Source organism: Centroberyx affinis, unplaced genomic scaffold, assembly GCF_046629955.1.
Source record: "Centroberyx affinis isolate AG114_WGS23_722 - 3 ecotype Tasmania unplaced genomic scaffold, CSIRO-AGI_Caff_v1 ptg003252l_1, whole genome shotgun sequence".
Classification (NCBI taxonomy): domain Eukaryota; kingdom Metazoa; phylum Chordata; class Actinopteri; order Beryciformes; family Berycidae; genus Centroberyx; species Centroberyx affinis.
The window spans coordinates 121,100-142,669 of NW_027281278.1; the positions used below are offsets into that span (position 1 = coordinate 121,100).

Below are 21,570 nucleotides of genomic sequence, written 5' to 3' on the forward strand. Positions count from 1 at the left end.
GGATTCCCAGTGCATGCTGAGACTGAAAACAGTCTTCCTGAAGGGGCTGGCAGGCCTCAATGGCTGCGGCTTATGATCTGCGGTAAATATTTAATGCTAGCTCGCTGGCGCGGTGACATCCTGGACGCCCGGCCATGAATTATGGATCCCCTCAGGGACATGGGCAGAACGGAAGTGTCCGCAGCACTAAATGAATCCCAGGTGATTTCCCGGGACCTTTCTAAAACGGGGACACGACTCGGGGCTTAACTTCTTTAGCTGTCGCTGGAGAAACTGTTGGGGATGAATATATAGTGCTACTAAGTTATAGGAGGCAGAGCTCTATAATGACCGACCATACAGAGACTATATCCTCCCTGGGATACTGCCATGCACTGTATTATCTCTCCACTATCTGACAAGCATTTACTCTTTCTCATTTCTTTTTCAATATTCCGCCATCATCTACCACATACAACGACAAGTCTTGATTTCATCCATGTTGGTGACAGCGCAGGGCTTTTTTCCGCTGCTTGTTGATTCTAATGTGCTCCCCCGCTGCGTGTTCTCCCTCCCAAGCTTGTAATCAAGGCTGGTGCAGTGGGGGGCCATCCGAAACATTTACATGGCACGTCCAGCAGATCCCGCTTTTCCCTCCCACTCACCACACACGCTTGGCCCGAGGGATCAAAGACCATATGATGCGGGCAGAAATTAAAATTAGGCTAATTATCCTGAATGGTTTTCCACATCTGTATACCAAGGGACAGTGCCGGGGGGGGGTGCCCAGAACCAGGTTAAGAGAGGTAAAGACATGGGCCTGTTCTTGGTCTGCCTCCTGATGTGATTTGTGGCAAAGTTTTTCTTGTTTTAGTATTTTCCTTCTTTTTATCCGTTTCATCATTCTCTTTCTGATTGCATTTCGGTCCGTCTCTCTGTCAGCCTGTCCCCGTCTCTCGGTGGTGCTGTGAGCAGCTGTCAGAGGCTCGCTGGTAAAGATGGCTTAGCACGTATCCGGCATGGTGCGGGGATTTATCAAGCCACAGAGCTGAGAAATTAGGACAAATCAGATATGTGTGAACATGCCTCTATCTCCGTCTGTTTTTTGTTTATTCCTCCTTCATCTTTTAAAGCTCTCTCTTTTGATTCCGGCCCAACTTTCTTCCCATTATTATTCTCTAGAAAGAGCTGCGGTCCACAAGAGAGCCTGGCAGACTGGACGGCTGCTCGGGAACATCGCGGCTTCCCATGCAGCTTTGCATGCCGACTCAGACCCCAGCTTTGCTGTCGGCAAGACGCGACACCAGCTTCATATGCAATTACTTTCTTGTGGAGCTATTTATTTATACGTTCAGCGCCAAGGGGGGAGGTTTCAATGACTGCCAGTGTGATAATGATTCTCCAGCACTTTAATCAATAATGATGAGGAGGATGTATGTTAGAGTGAAATAGAGAAGTGAAAGATAAAATGCCTCATTTCTGCTTCCAAGATGTGCTTATGTATACAGAAAGTGTATGAAAACATCTATCAATAAACAATATCAATTTTTGTTGTTGTTGAATTAAGATTGGATTATAGAACTGTCTACTCTGTACGTGGGGAGATAATAGTAACCTCTGATTAGAATAAATCCCCTCATACATTCTCAAATTGGGATAATTTCTAATTAATTAAAAAATTGTGAAATAGTTCCCAATTTTATATGGGACCCCCTGGAATCCCCAGGAAGAACCGCTGGTCCCTGGACCCCTTTTGATGAACCACTAGTTTAAGAACACGGATGTCTTTGTATCAAGTTCAACCGCCGACTTTGTCTGTCATGGTGCGTATCACATCGTATTAATCCAGTGCTGACACAGTGTGACAGAGCCGAGCCTGTTCTGACACATACACACACACACACTGGGGAGTGTTGTGGCATCTGTCGTGGTGGTCCCTCTCCGCTGGGCCGTGAGGGGCCTAACCTCGGTCCGCAGCCTCAGACCTCCATTACACGCAGACAAATGGCCCTGGTCGGCTGTCGGTCTCCCCCAGGAGAGAGAGAGGTCGGCGGGATCAAGCGGCTCACATGGCTGGCTGGGGCATGACTCAAACCACAGCCAGCAGACGGAGGGTGAGAGAGAGAGAGAGAGAGAGAGAGAGAGAGAGAGAGAGAAAAGAGAGAAAGGCAGAAAGAGAGGAAGGAATCATGCAAAAAATAGAAAGAGAGAGAGAATAAGCAGCAGGCTGTATGCCCCACTGCTCGATAGACCTGTGATGAAAAAGCCACAGCTCCTGGGGATGGAGAGATGGAAGAGTGGGGGGGGGGGGGAGGAGGGGGAGGAGGAGAGGAGGTGAGGGAGTGTTGCTCATGAAAACAGCCACTTGTTTTCTCACCGGGGGCATGAACTAGAGATTTGTGGCTCACTGCTCGGTTTCTGTTTCCCTGTCGCTTGCGGTTGGTTTAGTGTTCAGAAAACCAACCTCAAAAAACAAAAAAACAAAAAAAACTCTGCATGTGCTGTATGTGTCTCGATTGCCCCTAAAAAACAGATACTGCCCTCTAAATCAACTATGCAAAGACCATTAAAAATCAGCCTTGATCTGCCCAGTAAACATTGTATTCATAACAACAACAACCATAACCAGCCATCCATTAATCCATCCACCCACTCATCTATTCATCCATCAATCCACACACTTATCCATCCATCCATCCATCCATCCATCCATCCACATTCATTCAGCCATCTGCATAACAACCTGTCTTTCTATCCATTCATCCATTCATAAACATTTGTAAGCTCCTCACAAATGTTGGTGCTGCCTCTCCTTGAAATCCCCTTCCTGCTGACCTGCAGGTTGCTGGGTTCACAGCTAATACTGGGCAGGCGATAGGCAAATGAAGAGGAAGGGGCCTGGCTATTCACTGGGCTCGGTGACTAATGGGGAATCCATAGCAGACTGACAGGGCCCGAGCGTCACAGGCGGGGGCCATTAATTGATCAGTAGCTACAGCAGATTACTCGGGGTAATTGCGATGTGTGTGTCAGGGATGTCCTCCCGCTGACTTCCCCAAGTCAGGCCTTGTGTTCTGTCTTACAACGGACACCTCTACAAGGTTGTTTGCAGTGTAATGCAGATAAATCCATGCACAAATGTCAATGGGAAAAGAGAAGTTTCCGGAAGAGAAACCCAGGTGGTGGGGAAAAAAACAGTTATTGTCAGAGGTGAAATAGTGAGAGGACGCGATCCTCCGTCCTGCCCAGCACCCGACTCACCTTCCAGCCGGCAGCCCTACAATTCCTGGCAAATGTGTTTACCGAAGGAGCCTCTGATTATACACCACATTAAGTCTCCAAAATAACACAACAAATCACGCCGGCCGAATGGAAAAGGCCCTTTCAATTGCATTCCCATTCAATAAAGGAAGAATAATGACTATTAGGGCTAAATAAGTGCTTTTTCTCCTCGCACCCAGCTCTACACCACTGCATAACAAAGAGGTTAGGACCCAGGCTGAACCAATCCATTGCAGAGCAGCTAGACCGAAGACACCACATCTATCAAGACATTGCCAGTCAACTGTCAAAAAGTGATTTGGAGATGCAGTGTGGAATTAGAATTTCCAGCTTGAAATAAAAATGGATGAAAATTTCAGCTTGGAGGTGCAACAAGGTTACAGCTGAGTTCTTGAATCTAGGCTAACGTCTCAAAGAAGACCAGAATAGTACAATAAAAGACTTTCAGAGAGAACAACTACAAAAAAATTAATCCTTCAGACTTTTTTTTTGACAAGGGTGTTTTAACTGAGAGAGAGCACAGGAGTCTTTGCTCATGCCAAGAACAACAGCTGCAAAGGCAACATGGCAAAGAACGCACAGTCACAGGGCCACACTGAGAGATTGCTCTGTTATGGGGAAACTGGAGACAGGGGAGCCAAAATGGAGAATTCACAGAGCCTATAGATCTCTTTACGCACCCAGGAGGGCCAGAGCGGCTCAAAAAAGTCCTTGGAATCCACCAGTGTCTCCGTGGAGTGATTTCCAGTCTGCTGCCCTCTCTTTGCTGTAGGGAAACTCAGACAGCAAGAACACCCGCTGGTACCCCATGTGACACAGTTTTAAGAAGCAACTCCCGGCGACCCGACCCAAGCTGCCTGCACAGCTGATCGCGACGAGAATGTCATCACAATGTGAGGAGTAACGCACCAGAAGTATAGGAGCCTGCAGAGGAAGCGGCATACACACAACAGTCATTTTTATTAGCTGTTAGATTGGTTGGAGGTGATTACCGCAGTTATTCTGGGTCTAGGTGTTTTTTTTTCCCTCTCCTCTATGGCTGAGGTGTGATTAAGCAGAGCACAGAGAGAAGCAGCGAGAGGGAACCCTGGAGAGCCTGCAAATTACAGTTATGACACCTCAGGAGGGATGGAGGGAGCGGGAGAGAGAGAGAGAAAGAGAGAGAGAGAGAGAGAGAGAGAGAGAGAGAGAGAGAGAGAAGAGACAGAGAGGAGGAGAAAGAGGGGGGGTAAAAGCACCCATTGGAAAAGTAATGGAGATATTGTGAATGGAAGAGGAAATAGTGACCATGGCTGCAGTCCACCGCATTATCCGCATGTCTTTCCCTTCCTTCATTGCTATTCCCTATTGGGGCCTGCTTGGCCCCAATAAGCCCGACTATTGTGAGGATGAAATGGTGTGCCGCACTGTATGTACACCTGACTCCCATAGACCTTGCGCTAGGCATAGAATGCTATTGCAACAATGTTTAGGGAAACCATGCAGCTGACAGCCTTCATCAAGGTTACCAATGTTGGTTTGGTGCAGAACTCTGTCTTTCCCTCTCTCTTGCTCTCCGCAGTAGTGAGACTTTGATGCCTCTACAGAGCCGATGCCAGTGGCACAAATCAAATTCAATTAAATGATTTTCAATAAAAAAAGAACGGCTGTTATCAACGGTGCTCATTTGCACATAGTGACCTTGGTAGTGCGCATGAAATTAGCATGCTCATAGCTAGAGGGCAGGAAGCAAGGACGGAGAAAGAGGGAGAGAGGGAGAGAGGGAGAGCGAGAGAGAAAGGAGAGAGAGAGAGAAACAGAGAGAGACAGAGACAAAGAGATAGACAAAAGAAGAGAGAGAAATTGAGAGACAGAAAGAGCCAGGAAGAAAGACACATACAGAAAGGGAGGAGTTGAATGAGAGAAATGTGGAATTTATAAAGAGTTGAAAGAGTGTCTGAATTTGGAACAGTTGCTGTTCTTTGATGTACTTTGTTTTTTTGCTCTCAAAAAAAAAAAACATCAAAGAATTTGATCAAGTTGATAAAGTCTGGACAGCCACCAAACTTTCCAACTCACCTTCAAAACAGCAATCTCTTAAAATACCAAATAGGTGTTTGCTTCATTTACTCACAGCTCCCCTTGAGGAATGTGAGACGGTTGTTGTTGCGTACGCCGAGCTCTGCAAGTCACTGATGACTGCTGCCTGACTTTGTCCAACAACTTCACTGCTACCCAAAAGCAATCCAGATTTACACAACAAGACGGAACAGACCCAAGTGGCTGGCCTACCCGCGGCCATCCTAGGCCCCTCCGCTTCCCATTCAGTCTAGGCCCTTGTCTCATTGTCATTCTAGGTCAGCGTATGATTACTGATGATGAGTAGCTGATAAGAAAGATTCACTCTAACACAGGGCAAGGTCACCTCCCACTGTGAAAAAATGCAGACATGATGAGATGGGGATAAGTGCCTTCTAACGCGTGCGCGCACACACACACACACACAAATGCCCACACGCACACACAGAAACACATGGATTTGTGCACAAACACAGGCACACAAGCACACACCTATGAACACAAGGTCTAATACAAATGCCTAACACAAAAAGAGAGCCAAAAAACAATCAGAAAACACTGTCACCTTGACTGGAGCTATGTAGCCTAATGGTAGTTATAATATCTATCCTTATTTTGCTTCAGCTCGTAAAAAGCGGTGCCTAACATTTGAAAATTGTGCAAAACAGTAATATTCTTGAGGACCGTTCGATCTGTATTTTTGGAAAATATATAAACTTTAATGTATCATTAAGTTTCATTTTCAATTTTCAATTTTTCTAAGATTGGACACTGAGCATATTGGAACAAAACCCTTCGCTTGGAACCAATCATAGCACTGAAAATGAGCAGTGCTCCTTGCTTGGGCCGCAGAGCGAGTCAGAGAGAGAGAGAGAGAGTGCCTCTCTCCCAATCCACCTCTCCATTTACCCCCTTCCATTTTAAGTGAAGAGAATGGGAAAGCAAAACAAGAATCCCATTTGAGGCTGTCAGCGGCTCGGGGGCTGATGGTGCTGGATGGATGCTGCCGCTGGCTGGCAAACACTGATAGCTGACCTCGGAAACACAGCCTCCATTTGGAGAGAGAGAGAGAGAGAGAGAGAGAGAGAGAAAGAGACATAGATAGATAAAGAGAGAAAGAGGCAGAGTTGAGGTAGAAGGAGCCTTGAGAGGACATCTCAAAGAGAGCATAAGACCCCTCTCAAAATGATGATACAGATCATGCCTCACCATAGCGATGGAGCTTTGGAAGCAATTTCACTTTGCTGTTTTTAGTTTTTCTTTGAAAATAAAAGTGAGAAACAATGGGGCAATTCTATTTCACCAAAACCGTTTTGATCTTGGCCTCTTGATCTGCCAAAGAAATTCAGACCCCATCATCATCAACACTTAATCAAAAAGCAGTGAGATGAATGACAAACGGCAGGTGGGAACAAACACTGTCAAACTAAAGCACTAAAAAGGCTCCCAGGAACAAACGCAACACAAAGCGTAGGAAAATAATTCACAGGAACACACAAACACAAATACAAAGTGAAGCACAGAAACTCGACAAGAACACAAAAGGCCAAAAAGGACTTACATGCGGCTGCTGGGTGGGATCTTGCGTCCGTCTCTGAACCAGGTGACCTGGGGCTGGGGGAAGCTGCGGATGCGCGGCGCCGGGACTACGGCACCCTCCCCCTGTGACACCGACTGGGTGCGTTCGCCCTCCTCGAAACTGCCCATAACTACAGGAAGACGGGGGGGTGGGGGGAGAACAAAACAGAAGTCACAAAAAGTAAGAAAGTAAGAAGTAAGAAAAGGAAAGGGAATGTTAAGTCAGAGGTGCAATTCTCCTTTCTCTCTCGAATTTGACTTTTTGTACCCGCAGAACTTCCGCCATCTGCTTTCTGTGCTGAAGTGTTATATGGAGCCACTTTGATGGACAGCGCACAGCAGTTGCCATGGTTTCCAGTACAGTGAGAAAGGCTGGAAATAAGATGTAATGACTCACTGAGGGACACAGAGGGGACGCTGGATTGACTCATATTCATATTCCATATTCTCCTGTGTGTATGCACCGATGGCAATCAATCTTCATCACATCCCATTCTAAATGTGTGTGGAAGTCAATATAGTACATGACCAGTATTGTCACTATTCTATTATCTTCTAATATGTTCCATCCATTCCAATGGCCCAGTATTTGTATTCTATGCTCTGTCTAATTGCAAGTGAGTTCTATGGGAAGTTAAGGAACTATTCAGGATTTCCCGTCAGTCAGGTCTTGCTTTGATTGTTGCTTCGATCTTGGCTGTGGCAATTCTCTGATGCAATCATATTGGCTGATGCTGACAGTCGACTTTTATAGGAGAACTGTAACAAGCATAGTTTGCCTTTTGTCGTTTGCCTCCAAGGTTGTTTGAGAGAAACACAGTGCAGGTTCTGAGCAAGTCACAGTTGAGTGCCTAAAGCTCGGCGCTTTGCTACATGAGAGGCTAGGAGAGTCTCACATAAGTCATCATTCCATCATCTATCTGCCTCGTCAAGTCAAGGTGAACAATCAAAGGAAACTCTACTAAAATCACTTGAATATTACATCAAACACTCAATTAAGTCATAACACACTTTAGAAATAATAACATCTTTGAAACACGCAGGAATCCGGGGTTTGGGCTTTGAACTAGGGATGTTGGAGTGGCTGTGCATCCCGATAGTGGTCGATGGCAATCTTATTTCTCTCGCTCTCTTTCAAAGAGAATAAAAAAGGTAATCTGGCTTTGCGGTGCGGCTGTGGTGCTTAGCTTAAACGAAAAATCGGGGAAGTGTGCAAATCCCCCGACTTTGATCTGCGGTTTCGGCAATGTGATGTCCCCCTCCACTTCTCTAATCTCTAATGCCTCGGCATGTTTCCTTTTCTCAGAGGTGTGTCTCTGCAATCCTAATTGTGCTGCCTCAATGGAATAGCTTGCAAAAAATATCTCTCCATCTCTGTCTCCTTGTCTTCCCTTTTCTCCACCCTCTCTATCTCATCTTCTTCTGCAGGTGTCCTTAATTCTCCATTCACCCCGTCTCACCGTCCATACCCCTTCATCGGCAACTGATGAGGGCGAAGAAGTGAATTATGGAAATGGGAAGAGGTGGAAAGAGAGAGAAATAGAATAACAGTGGGGTGGAAGCCAAAATGTAAATAGAAAGCGGTGGTGGGCAGACAACAGAAAAAGTCAAGAGACAGGGAGACGGGGGGAAAAGCAGAACAAAGAGAAACAAAGCATTGGGAGCAACAGAGAGTCAGCTTGGTGGAGGAGAGAGGAGTTGCAGAAGGAGGCAGTAGGCTACAGTGACACTGTGTTTGTGCAACACTAAAGAAGTAGACCGGTGGGAGTGTTAGGCCCTCTCTTGCCCCCCTCCCATCCCTCTCTCTCTCTCTCTCTCTCACGCCTGGTTGACTGCATTGTTCAGTCAGGTACAGCGGCATGTCACATCCACTCACATGTCCCTGGAACAAGGGGAAGCCAATGAACCTGCCATACCCAGGGAGGGCAGGCGAAGGGGTGGGGGGGTGGGGGTGGGGTGGGGCGTGGTGGATTTAGCGTGACACCACTCCAGACACCTCGGCGGCGTGTCCGTAATCGCTCGTTAACAAGACGAGGGAGCTGCGGCGGCCCGGGCCCGCGCTGAAAATTTACGGAAAGCGCCGTGCATCTGAGCCCCCCGTTTTTTTTGCCAGGGAACAACAGATGTTGTTGACAAAAGAGAGAGAATGAAATAAGCGGCGGTCATATTGAAATGAAGTAAAGTTAAAAACAACCACGGCAAGACAATCAATCTAATGAGAATGCTGAGTGGAACAGCTGTCCGGGTAGATAGCGCCCCGAATGAGATGCAGGTAGATCTTTCACCCTGCCAGCATCTGTCCCTCCCTAGTCAGTCCTTGATACAAAGGCACCAAACAGAGCGTGGGCACACTGTTTACTCTGCAGGCAGTCACACACACACACACACACGCACAATACACACATTCTTGCTCTCTCTCTCCCTCTCTATTGATCTACAGTATCTCTCTATGAATAGTCCCCTAATTATTTTTTCACATCAGCCTAAGTGAGATAGCCTATGTATTTATGTACGTAGATAGATGTGTGTATGTACACTACCAGTCAAATGTTTGGACATATGCATTTTTCTGTATTTTTACTACTTTCCACATTTTAGAATAATAGTAAAGACATCAAAACTATGATGACACTACAATGTTAAACAAATCAAAACTATCTTATGTTTTAGATGCTTTGAAGTAGACATCCTTTGCCTTGATGGAAAGGCAAAGGCTTTGGAAAGAAATTCATACATACGCATCAACTTCACTATTTATATTTGAAACAAATTTCAAGCATTTAAGCATAAGCCTTTAGATCAAAATGCCTTTAAGATAATGAAAAACATAGTACATTCAATCAGGTGTGTCCAAACTTTTGACGTCTATTCATCTGTCCATCTGTCTATCTTTCCACTCATCCATCTAGCCATCCATCCATGTGCTTCACCCCCTCCACATGTAACCACTGACAGTGAAGCAGTGCTACTGTACTTACAGGCCACCTGTACTTCTGTCCTCCTCTGCAGCAAGGCTCCCACCCGGTTCCTGACAATGCAGCGGTAGAAGCCAGCATGGGAGCGGTCCAGGGAGGGGATCAGGTACCTGCAATATGCACACAAACACACACACACACACACACACACATCAGATAAGATCAGCTGCCACTGCAGTGTCAACTGCTGAGGATTTTTCTAAAGTGAAATAAACCAGTAAACTAATTAAGCCATAAGTAGAACTAAAACAGGGTATTTATGTAAGTGTATACACATAGACACTTGCAAAAATGTAAGCACACACGCTGGAAAGTCACATATGCACATAGGCACATATGCTTGCACACACAGTTAAACACACACACACACACACACACATACACACACACACACAGACCAGAGGAACATCACATACTTCACAATCACCAGTTAAGAACATCTAATAGAGGAGCAAGGGCAGAGAGGACATCAGAGCTTAGCCGTTGTTTATTCCAATGATAATGATTCTCGAGAGGCTAACCGGCTCTCAGAGAGGAGCTTTAACTCCCTCAAGACACACACACACACACACACACACACACACACGCACATTCATAAATAACAAACACCTGTATCAGAATACCCTGTGTGCTTGTACATATTTGTACACACAACACACACACACACTCGCCTGGTACTATGGGTGAAATGGTATGTCTCCAGCAGTTGACACTCTCCCCATGACCTTGACTTCAGCATCCAGCTGTATAGCTGCAGTATTGCCTCCTCACCATGTGGGGGCAGCGTAACATACACTTTGCACAGATGCTGTGTGTCATGAACTGTATGTAGACTAGCCTGTGGTTGGCTGTGGTAATCCGAGTGATGCCAAAATAATAAGTGGTACTAACTCAGCTTCTTCAGTTCAGAAATAGAAAGAAGCAAAACGAGGTGGCTCTCATTTCAGGTTTGGAACACTGCCAGTTCTTTTTCTTTTCTCTTTTGATGTTGGAGATATTTCTGAGGGTAAAAAGCATTGTGGCTATGTGTGTGTGTCTGGGTGTGTGTGTGTGTGTGCGTGTGGCTGTGTGCATTTATGTACCCACACTGTCCCCACGTGCCCCCCTCCCATAACAGCTTGTAGATTCTAGCTGGATAGCATCACTATTGGACTAACATCCAGTCTATTGGCTTCTTAAAGGGAGAGACTGCTGTAGATACTCATCAGTGATCAATGTTTTTTGTGTGTGTGTTTGTGTGTGTGTGTGTGTGCGTGCGCGCACATGTCCACAAGTGCATGTGTGTTTCCCATATCTGCAATACACCAGGGCATAGTGAGAGATAACCTCAGTAGCACTTGGATAAAGTCTGGCTTTTGCCTACTTTGAATCAAAAAGTAAGTAATTTCAGGGATTTGGAATGGTGTGAAAATAAGAGAGGCAGCCTGATGTGCTTCAAATTGGGATCAAACCAGGCTGCTCAGTAGGCCAGCCATCATCTCTAAAAACTTCTAAACAGCTCTCCAATAACTATTAGATGATTACACGATGGGAGATACATGAGGCGGGAAATTTCGACGGTGGCTCCACATAAAGTCTCTCATGACATATAGATGACAGTACAATATGCAGAAGTTGTTAATTACAGCTAACTTTATATGTTTCACATCCCAACATATTGTGCGCTCAAGAGTGCTTAGCACACTGCCTAACAGGCTGTCTGATGAGTGTAACCTTCAGCGATGGTCTGTTGGTTTCTATAGTAACCACATGCAATTTATTTGAAAAGTTCTTTTGATTTAACATTTTCACGAAAAAAAAATTTTTACTCTTGGGATGATCACATGTACACAAAAAACGAAGTCAAAGAGAAGAAATTCAGAAGTTCAGAGGTGTCAACAAGCTGCTTGAAGGAAATTTAGTAAGGCTGTTGTCCTATTTAAAAACTGTATGCCTGCCAAGAAGAGAGAGATATTGCAAATCTTTGTAAATCACAATTTATAATCAAAGCTACTCCTTATGACCCCTGTGTGTTGTCCCCAGCCTGTTCACTCATGTAACATGTCTAATTTTTATTTATGTTTACAAGCTTTGGCTTAAGCATACCGACCAAACGCCTTGTTCAATGAGACACACAGGTCCGGTAAAGCAAGGCAGCGAAGGCAAGAGAGAGAATACGAGAGAATGGAGGGAGATAGTTGAATGCTCTGTTTCGATCTGGGTGCTTTAAAAAGCTATTGACCTCAGATGGCAATCAATAGACACAATAGACTGGGAGAAGGTAAAGAGATCCGCTCAGACAGGGGGAAGAAAATGAGAGGAAAAAGGAAAGAGATATGAAGGGGCGAGACAAGCGAGAAGGCTCGGAAAAAGACAAGGAGATGGGCACAGCATCTGGTGGGGGAGAGAAAGGGCTTCCTCTCTAATCGAAGAAGGGAGAAAGACAGAGAGAGAGAGAGAGAGAGAGAGACAGAGAGAGAGAGAGAGAGAGAGAGACAGAGCTTGACCTTTCAGTCGCTGCTTTGGCCACAATCTCAATCTCTAAATTCTTCCTTTCGGGTGGTATCATCATCATTGTCGTCGTCATCCTCCTCGACATTATCATTAACCTCTTTAGTGTGTAAGTGAATGGCACCATCCACCTCAAGACAATGGCTGCAACTATAACCATCACCACTCTAAATACAGAAGCGGTCAGCCATTGATCACATTAATAAGGGCAGGACAGGGAGGCAAGAACCAACTTTGATTGACAGGAGGTGGACGTATATGGTGCTGCCAAATGGGCGGGTCTGTAGAAGGCTGTTATTAGCCGTACCAAAAAATGATGAGGTATCAAACCTCATTAGCAGCAGGGTCGGTTGGGGGGGCATCACGGACCCAGTGGACTAAATGAGTTTTAGCGCAAAGTCTATTAAGGTTTAATCAACTAATCAGGAGGCTCTATCAATGATGTGTGACTCCTTTCCTGCATTCCATCAACTAAATTAACACATGTATGTGTGTATGCATGTATAGACAGACAGGATATGAGGGGAATGGGAATGTGTGAAGAAGGGGAGTGAAAAAAAGGAGGAGGAGGCGCAGCAGAAGTGGAAATGTTAGTCACATCAGAGTTAGGGTGGGGAAGGTATATTTTTCATAGAAGTGTTAATTGCCCATTCATATAGCCGATAGAACTGAGCAGGGGAGAGAAAAAGAGAGACAGAGAGAGAGAGAGAGAGAGCGAGAGAGAGAGAGAGAGAGAGAGAGAAGGAAGGAAGCAGAGAGTGAGAGAAATAGCTGACAGGTGGTGCCGCTGCTCCAAGTTTAACCTTGCAGAGGCCAGTGGAGAATTCACCCCTCGCTCTAGAGCAGAACCTTCAGGGTGACTTTAGAGAGTATCTATCGCCTCTCTCTCCCTCTCTCTCTCCCTCTCTCTCTCTCCGTTCGAACTCTCCCTCTGTCCCTTATATAATGAATACAATTAACCTTTGCGGAGCTGGTCGTGCTGGCAGCAGGTTGGGGGAGTCAGCGGGGGCTCGCCATGTTGGACAGAGATTGATTGATGTTCCTGTGGACAGCGCACTCTGTCAGGTCCCCTTTAATTAGCCCCACTCAGGAGAAAAGGATTGGATGGAGGGAGTGACAAAGAGACGGCAGAAGAAAGAGGGAAGGAGGAGGGGGGGGGATATAAAGCGGGACAGAGACGGAGGAAGGGAGACAGGGAAGGGAAGGACGGCTGTGGTGATGGAGGAATGGAAAGATGGAGGGATAGAGGAAGGGTGAGACTGAGGGAGGCAGGGATGAAGGGCAACATCGTAATCCATGGCTGGAGATGATTGAGGTGCACTTTATAGGGAGTGTTCCCATGGCAACTTTATACCTGCGGCCAGTGTAAGCTCCGGCAACACTTCACTTGAATTGTTGGTTATACGCCATTATAAGTTATGGGTCAACTGGAGACGGTGTTTCTGAATGCAGCTCCTCTTCATACTGGGCTACATATTTTTGAGAGGCTGTTCATTCCAAGTCTGCTCAAACACATACTGACAGGTCTTCTGATCTCTGTAGATGAAGAGTCCTCATTCTGATCCTGTTCTGTCCTCCAGTCTGTGCTTCTCTTAATACCCTCCATGCACAATACATGGCAGGTAATGACGACTTCAACGGCCTTATGCTTCTGGAAATCAATAGTGGATAATACTAGAAGGACAGGCCCAGAAGCACAGGCTCGAAATTGGGATGCTCTATCTTTATCTAAGTATCCACATAATGTACAAGCCTTTTTTGTGTTCGTACCTTGCTAACTTATGCATTTTTGTTCATTTATGTGCTTATATGGCGCATTAAACTTTCCCTTTTTACATTCAAGGTACTTCCTATGTGTTTATTACTTTTTATCTACCCTTCTTAAGGTCATAACAGATGGACAACATTTTTCTCCATATTGTTTTTTGTCCGATTTGCCAATCCTAAACCAATCTAAGACACAAGCACAGATATGGGGTTTCTCCTGTACCCATAATAATAATAATAATAATAATAATCTTTATTTATAGAGCACTTTTCAAAATCCACGTTACAAAGTGCTTCACAAAGGCAGCAAAATAAAACAGACAAGTCATAAAATCATCAGGTTTTAAAATAAAACAAATAAAAACAATTTGGTGTATAAAAAACAATACAGTGTAGGAAAAGATAAGAAAAGAAAAACATTTTTTTAAAGGAAATAAAAGACAATTCAAGGGAAATTAAAACTCAAGTAAAATCAGGAAAGCCTCTCCGATAAAAGTATGTTTTAAGAAGGGACTTAAAGGAGATCACTGACTCAGCCGACCTGATTTCCTCGGTATGCTATGGTATGGCTGGTGTATTGTACTCATTATACAATATCAGCAACCTTTGCTTTTCCTTTGGAATACTGAGCAGGTGTGGGTCTGTTTGTGTCAGAGAGAAGGCTGCAGAAACCAGCACTGAGTGTACCCCTGCCAGCACCCTTTGAATGTAGGTCAGCACTAAATATGTTTGGGAGCCTCACCAGTACGCTTCTATCCTACCCATACCAAACCAAATTGTGGGCAAAGCAGAAAACATACCATACTGTGCTAGTACGGTCACAGTAGGGTGCACTTATGCAGTGGAAAAGAACATAACATACTATACACACAGAGCTAATGGTGTCTTAATGCAAACGGTTGAAGGTTCTGGCTAAGTAATGTGGTCAGATGTCCTTGTGCTTATACGTATATACAAAGGCTTCATAATGCTGTCTGTAGAGCAGCCATTAGACTGGAGACGGAGCAGCATACTCTCACTAAAACTTATTCAGACACGCACACACATACATACACACACACCCGCACAGGTACACACTAAAATGAATGACCTATCCCACTCTCCCTCTCCCTTTCTCTCGCTCTCTTGCTTACACGTTCTGACTCACCCTCGCTCACGCCGCTCGGCAAGAGACAACAAGAAGTGAGTGAGTGCAAGAGGGAGAGAGAAAGGGAAAAAAAAAATCTATTGTGTCTGGGGGCTGTGGAGGAGAATGCCAGGGAGGTAGAAAATGGACGTTTTTAGTTACAGAAGGGAATCCATTAAGGTCATCCAGAGAGAGATGCTGGCTGGCAGTGTTCAAGGCCTGCCAGTGGCTGACATGCTGGGATCCAAGTACACCCTCTCTCTCTCTCACTACTTCTCGTTATCACACTCTTTCTTCACTTGTCTACGACTTACTATATGAAGTGATTTGTTTTTCTGGATGTGCTGCTACTGTTTGCCAGGTCTACCTTGGAAAAGAGATCGTAATTTGATTCAGTTAAATCAATCAGTCAATTAAACACTGTCTCATACATTCACATGCTTATGGGTTGGGGGTTTGATAGCTGTGCGCCTACACAATTACATAATAAGATAATAGCAGATAATGGTAAAAATTTATTCTCTCACATTCTATCCGTTTATGGCATTTTCTCTGGATAATGGTGCATATAATTATATTAGGAGTGAGTTTGTTTGTTTTTTCAAGGATATTGTCCACATTTGGTGGAGTGGTGCTACATGTTTTTTTTTCTGTTTCTCCACAATGCAAAGGCTCTTCACCACCTCGTTGCAGGGACTCTAATAGTGGAAATGAGAGTAGTTGTGTAGGACAACAATATGGGTAAACTAACAAGTGGAACAGATGTTTGTTTACTTTTCGTTGTGAAGGACATCTTGTCCACCTGGGTATGTCTAATACAATGTCTAATGACAAAAGCAGGACAATGGAGTTCTGCTTGGTAAGAACACTTGGGCTATATAACTTAGACATACAAAGTTGTTGAAGCAGGATAAGTGCTTGCACATACTTTCAAGGACAGTTTGGAACCCATTTATTGCGTTACTTTTCAAAATAAAATGGTTTAAAAGTGTTGTGTTGTGTTCATTTGTTAATTTCTAGTTATAAGGTAGACTCACCACTTCACACACACACACACACACACACATATATGTACACACACAGAAACATGCTTCCATGGACCACAGCCTTGCCTCTTGCTCCTCCTTCCTCTCATCTAGTTAGCAAGCCGAGCTTGTCGCCTCTCCCCCCTAGACATGGAATATTATTGGATTGAACTTGTGTTAATTTGTTCAGAGCCACCATGAAATTATATCTGTTAATAAAAAAAAAAAAAAGTATGGCTGCTCAGTGGCGGTTCACATACGATTATTGGCTTAAACCGAGGCAGACAGGATAAGCAAAGGGGAAGGCTGAGAGAGAGACAGAGAGAGAAATGGGAGGAGAAGGTTGCTTTTGAGGAAATATCGCTGCGGTTTAATTTACCACTCTTCCTCTTTTTTTTTTTAAATTCTTTTTCTCTTTTTTTGGTTTAACCAGTACAGTACATTGAGTGGAGGCTACATGGTCTGGCTTGCACTCCTTTATTGATCGCCTTGCAGTCATGTCATGCACTGGCTTGGTACTCGGGGTTTCAAACACTTGGGCGAGCACAGTTTAACATACACTCTCACTCTCTCTCTCTCACACACACACATAAACATACAGTACAACCACTGATACATGCACATGTACAGACAGAATCACAGTCACACAGCAGTTGCAGCAGTTGTTAATCTCATTTACACCCAGGTAAAACCAATCAAGCATTGTGTCAGCTTCATGACGGGTTCATGAGTTCACTGTAAAAATAGGTTTCGTATACAAAACAATTAAACATGTTACCAACATTTCTAAACACAGACATTAGGCACATCACAGACATATGTGACACTCTATTATGCTATTATGCATTGTTATATCCCCTTTCCTACAAGGGGAGTGGAAAATATTTCTGTGGTGACTGCATTACAGAGCAAACTAATGACTAACTGAATGAATTTAATTAGCATTGACGAGTGTTTACATTTCGCAGTGACATGTACTTCTCACTGCGCATTTCTTGTCTCTGTCTGTCAGTCTAAATACAGCATCAACACCAGTGAGAGGTTTACCATTGGCTGGGAACCAGAGCATCAGGCCACGCCCAACCAGCTCAGCCAAGAACTGATTGACAAACAAAATTGACTGTTGGGGTTTGGCTAATAATTAACTCTCTTAATTAACTTTCCCGGTTAACCTGCAGGGTAAGGGCTGGTGGAGCGCCAGGTAGTCACCCCTGAGATTTTGGTCATGTGATAGGAGGCTGTGGTGCTATACTGTGTATTTATAGCCCAATGGATCTAAAGCATTGTGGGAGGGATAATTCACTGGCTGATGAGTTCAAAAATCCTTAATTGTATTGGATATTATCTTCGATCTTAATTAAGTTGAATTTTAATTTGGAGATAAATCTTTTAAATGATTATTTGGGAACAAAAAAAGCAGGATACCAGTCAAAATTGTGTATACGTGTGTGTGTGTGTGTGTGTGTGTGTGGCTGGCACTGGGATCCACAGTGATGTTGCTGGTATTTGACAGCGATCAATGCTGAGCCTATTCTCTCCTAGTGTGGCACTCTCCACTGCACTGCCCACAGCAGATCACTAAAACTCTCTCACCTTCTAGCGCTCTCGCTCTCACTCTCTCTCACACCCACACCCACACCTACACGTTGAATAGTAATGCCCGAGCACACACACACACACACACACACACTGGTATTGATCGGTTGCCAGAGGACACAAGGTCAAGTCGCATGGTGTCAATATTTAAAGCAGCACTCAGCACCGAGGACCTTTACCATAACCTCATTAATATGGGGATCTGCTCTCTCAAATACACTCCTGCCATAGACAGAGGACAACCTGAGGAATGGGGGGAGGGGCTGCATTCCCACCCACCCACCCACCCACACTCACACACACACCCACACACACACACACACACACACACATACATACAAAGACACGCTCAAATACAAGAGATGCAAAATTCAGACTTGCACATCTGAGTCACACACATACACTACCAGTCAAAAGTTTGGACTAGGGCTGGGCAATATATCGATATTATATCGATATCGGGATATGAGACTAGATATCGTCTTAGACTTTGGATATCGTAATATCGTGATATGGCATAAGTGTTGTCTTTTCCTGGTTTTCAAGGCTGCATTACAGTAAAGTGATGTAATTTTCTGAACTTACCAGACTGTTCTAAAACAGGGAAGGAAACCCTGTCTTTGCATTTTATTTTGATCACAGTCTTGTTTTAATAAAAGTGCTTGTGACATCTCACATGTGGCTTTGACTTACAACTGAACATTTAGCCCAGAATATACTGAGATATATATCATGTACCGCCATTCAGCCTAAAAATACAGAGATATGATTTTTGGTCCATATTGCCCAGCCCTAGTTTGGACACACCACATTTTTCTTTATTTTTACCACATTTTAGAATAACTAGTGCAGTGCCCGTTCGCCCCGCTGCTGCACAGAGTGCTGTTTGCTAAATCAAAACCATCTCTTATATTTCAGATTCTTTAAAATAGCCACTCTTTGCCTTGATGGAAAGGCAAAGGCTTTGGAAATAAATTCATACATAGGCATCAACTTCACTATTTATATTTGTCTAAGAAACACATTTGAAGCATTTAAGCATAAGCCTTTAGATCCAAATGATTTTAAGATAATGAAAAACATAGTACATTCAATCAGGTGTGTCCAAACGTTTGACTGGTAGTGTAGATGCTAGGACAAACACATGCACACACACACACACACACACTCTCTCTCACAAAGAGGAGGCGCAAACACACACATACGCCCAGAATCCCGCACTGATTGGCGCGTGGCCACTTGCTTAATCACCCGCTCTATCACTCAGTCACTCGTTTCATCACCCAATAACAGTCACAGGGGCCCTGAGGCTCTGGCAGACAGTGTGAGTCCCACATACGGCCCCGCTCTGCTGCGTTGCCGTGGCAGCCTGCGGGTTCGCGGCGGCCCTTCCGACCCCACTGTTCTCACTCTGCTCTTATCTGCCTCAGGAGATTGTAAAGAGAAAGGCCCAGCTCCATCAACAAGGCTGATGTTGGCCCTTTGTTCACCCCCTGCTTTTCACACACACACACACACACACACACACACGCAAACACACATGCACAAACATTCATTCATACATGCACACACACACACACACACACATTGAAGCATGCACTGTACACATTGAATATCTCTCTCTCTCTCACACACACACACACACACACACACACACACACACAAGAACACACATATCCATATACTCGTTCCCAGATCAGTGAAGTGTGTCAACTAGCTTTCTTTCAATGCTCTAGTGTTTCATTTACACCGCTGTATACACAGACACACACACACACACACACACACACACACACACACACACACACACACACACACACGTTTGGAGCAGACACCGCTCTCAGAGATAAGGCCAATGTTTGCCACATGATTAGGATCTTCCAGTTAACATTAAAGACACTTTATCTCCTGCCCTCACACTCGTTGACGCCCGCCTCTGCCTCGCTCTTTGTCTCTCCAGAGAGAATGATGGAGGTCACAGAGCCACAAGAGGGAGAGAGAGAGAGAGAGAGAGAGAGAGAGAGAGAGAGAGAGAGAGAGAGAGAGAGAGAGATACTTCATGCTGGCCTGTTATTCTTTGTTGAAATATAAATATAATTCTGCACAAACACATCCAATCACTGAGCTGATCATTCCATCAGCCAATGAATCAACTGCATCTCTCTCTCTCTTATTCAGATTTGAGCCAGCTCTTCCTCACCTGTACTCCAGTGAGAAGCGGGTGAGCTCGGTGCTGTTGTGGATCCATTTGAACTCCAGCGGCCAGCTGCCCTCGGCCATACAGGTCAGCACCAGCCTGTTGCGCTCCAGATGGAGCTGGCTCCGCACCGGCTCCGTCTTGAAGTAGGGAGGCACATCATCTGAACAAACAAAGAACAAAGGACAAACATTGGTTTTTGATGCTCCTTTAATGAAACATCTTGCGTATGAAACCAGCATAAGAGAGATACCTCAAAGCACCTGAGCAACAAACTCTCAAACCCCACACATCCATGAACCCGCGCGCACAAACACACAGAACAAAGGATAACAGAAAGAAGAAAGAGCTAGAGGAAAAAGAGAGTGAGAAGCAAATTCATTTCGTAAACTTTACTTTCATCCCGCTAAGGTAGGCGTAAGACGTTGAGCAAACATTGAGTTGTCAAACTATTGTAACCCATTAAGCGACAGCTTGAAGAATGAGAAAGCAACAGTTGATGCTTACGTCTTCTTGGATGACAGATTGCAGATGGTCAGATGCTGGGATCTCACCTAAGACAAAGCAAACTCTTGGGTATCTGGCGTGATTACCGGCACATGAACGCCAAGCTGCCACTCTCCAGATGGATAGGCCTATGTGAATGTGTCACACTAGAAGCTACCTAATCTCACGTGATGCATTGTTGCTTGCACTTGGTGATCTGATCTCGCTTTGGGAGAGTCGGAGAAGTCTGGCAGACAGGGAGGAGGGAGCGGAGGCATCGGGTCATGGAGGATTGGTCCTGCGTCTCCTGCTCGGTGTATGTGTGTGAGTCAACTCATCGGCATGGCGCACCACTTTCCCCGAGCGAGACAGAATAGACGGGAGAGCAGAAAAGCCGAGGAGGAGGCATGAAATCCTTTCATCATTCTCTCGCCTCCTCTCCGTTTCGCTCTGTCTTTTGCTCTCTCCATGTATGTTTCTTGAACATGTTCTGTCGAGTGTGAAGAAATGGATTGAGGAAAAGCACCTACCCTTATATAGAACAGTGCTGCATATACTGAAGACACACACACTGGCTAATTTTCACATCTCAATCAAGTAGGCTCACACACGAACTGTCAAGGTCCCTCGTGGCTTCAATATCTCAACCTTGATAAATGATACAAAAATGGAGAGCTTACTTGATGATCATTGTAAATATAGAACAAATTAATTGGATGGTTGGATAATATAATTATCAAATTGACTGATAATCAAGCATTGAAATTAAACTGTCAAAATGATCTATAGTGCTGATATTTTGCTCTCCTATTTTAGTTCTACAAATCCGCTGGAGGTAGACAGATAAGAGTGAAGGAGTGGGGGAGGACAAAATGGAGTGAAAGTAAAAAGAGAGAGAGGACGAACAAAGGATGATTTAAAGGCATAGTTCACTTTCAATCACATTCATATTTACTATTGAGCCTTCTGGAAGTGTCGTTCGCTTATTTTGATGAAAAATGATTGGGTGGC

The 21,570-nt window shown here is 44.7% G+C and overlaps 1 protein-coding gene across 1 annotated transcript in view; it reads right to left on the reverse strand.

Moving 5' to 3' along the window:
- Window positions 1-21,570, reverse strand: part of LOC139660220 (protein sidekick-2-like) — a 243,186-nt gene that overhangs the window by 61,044 nt on the left and 160,572 nt on the right. Inside the window, 3 exon segments of the mRNA XM_071538305.1 lie at window positions 6,881-7,028; window positions 9,876-9,982; window positions 20,077-20,236. Of these exon segments, the coding sequence (XP_071394406.1) occupies window positions 6,881-7,028; window positions 9,876-9,982; window positions 20,077-20,236 (415 nt within the window).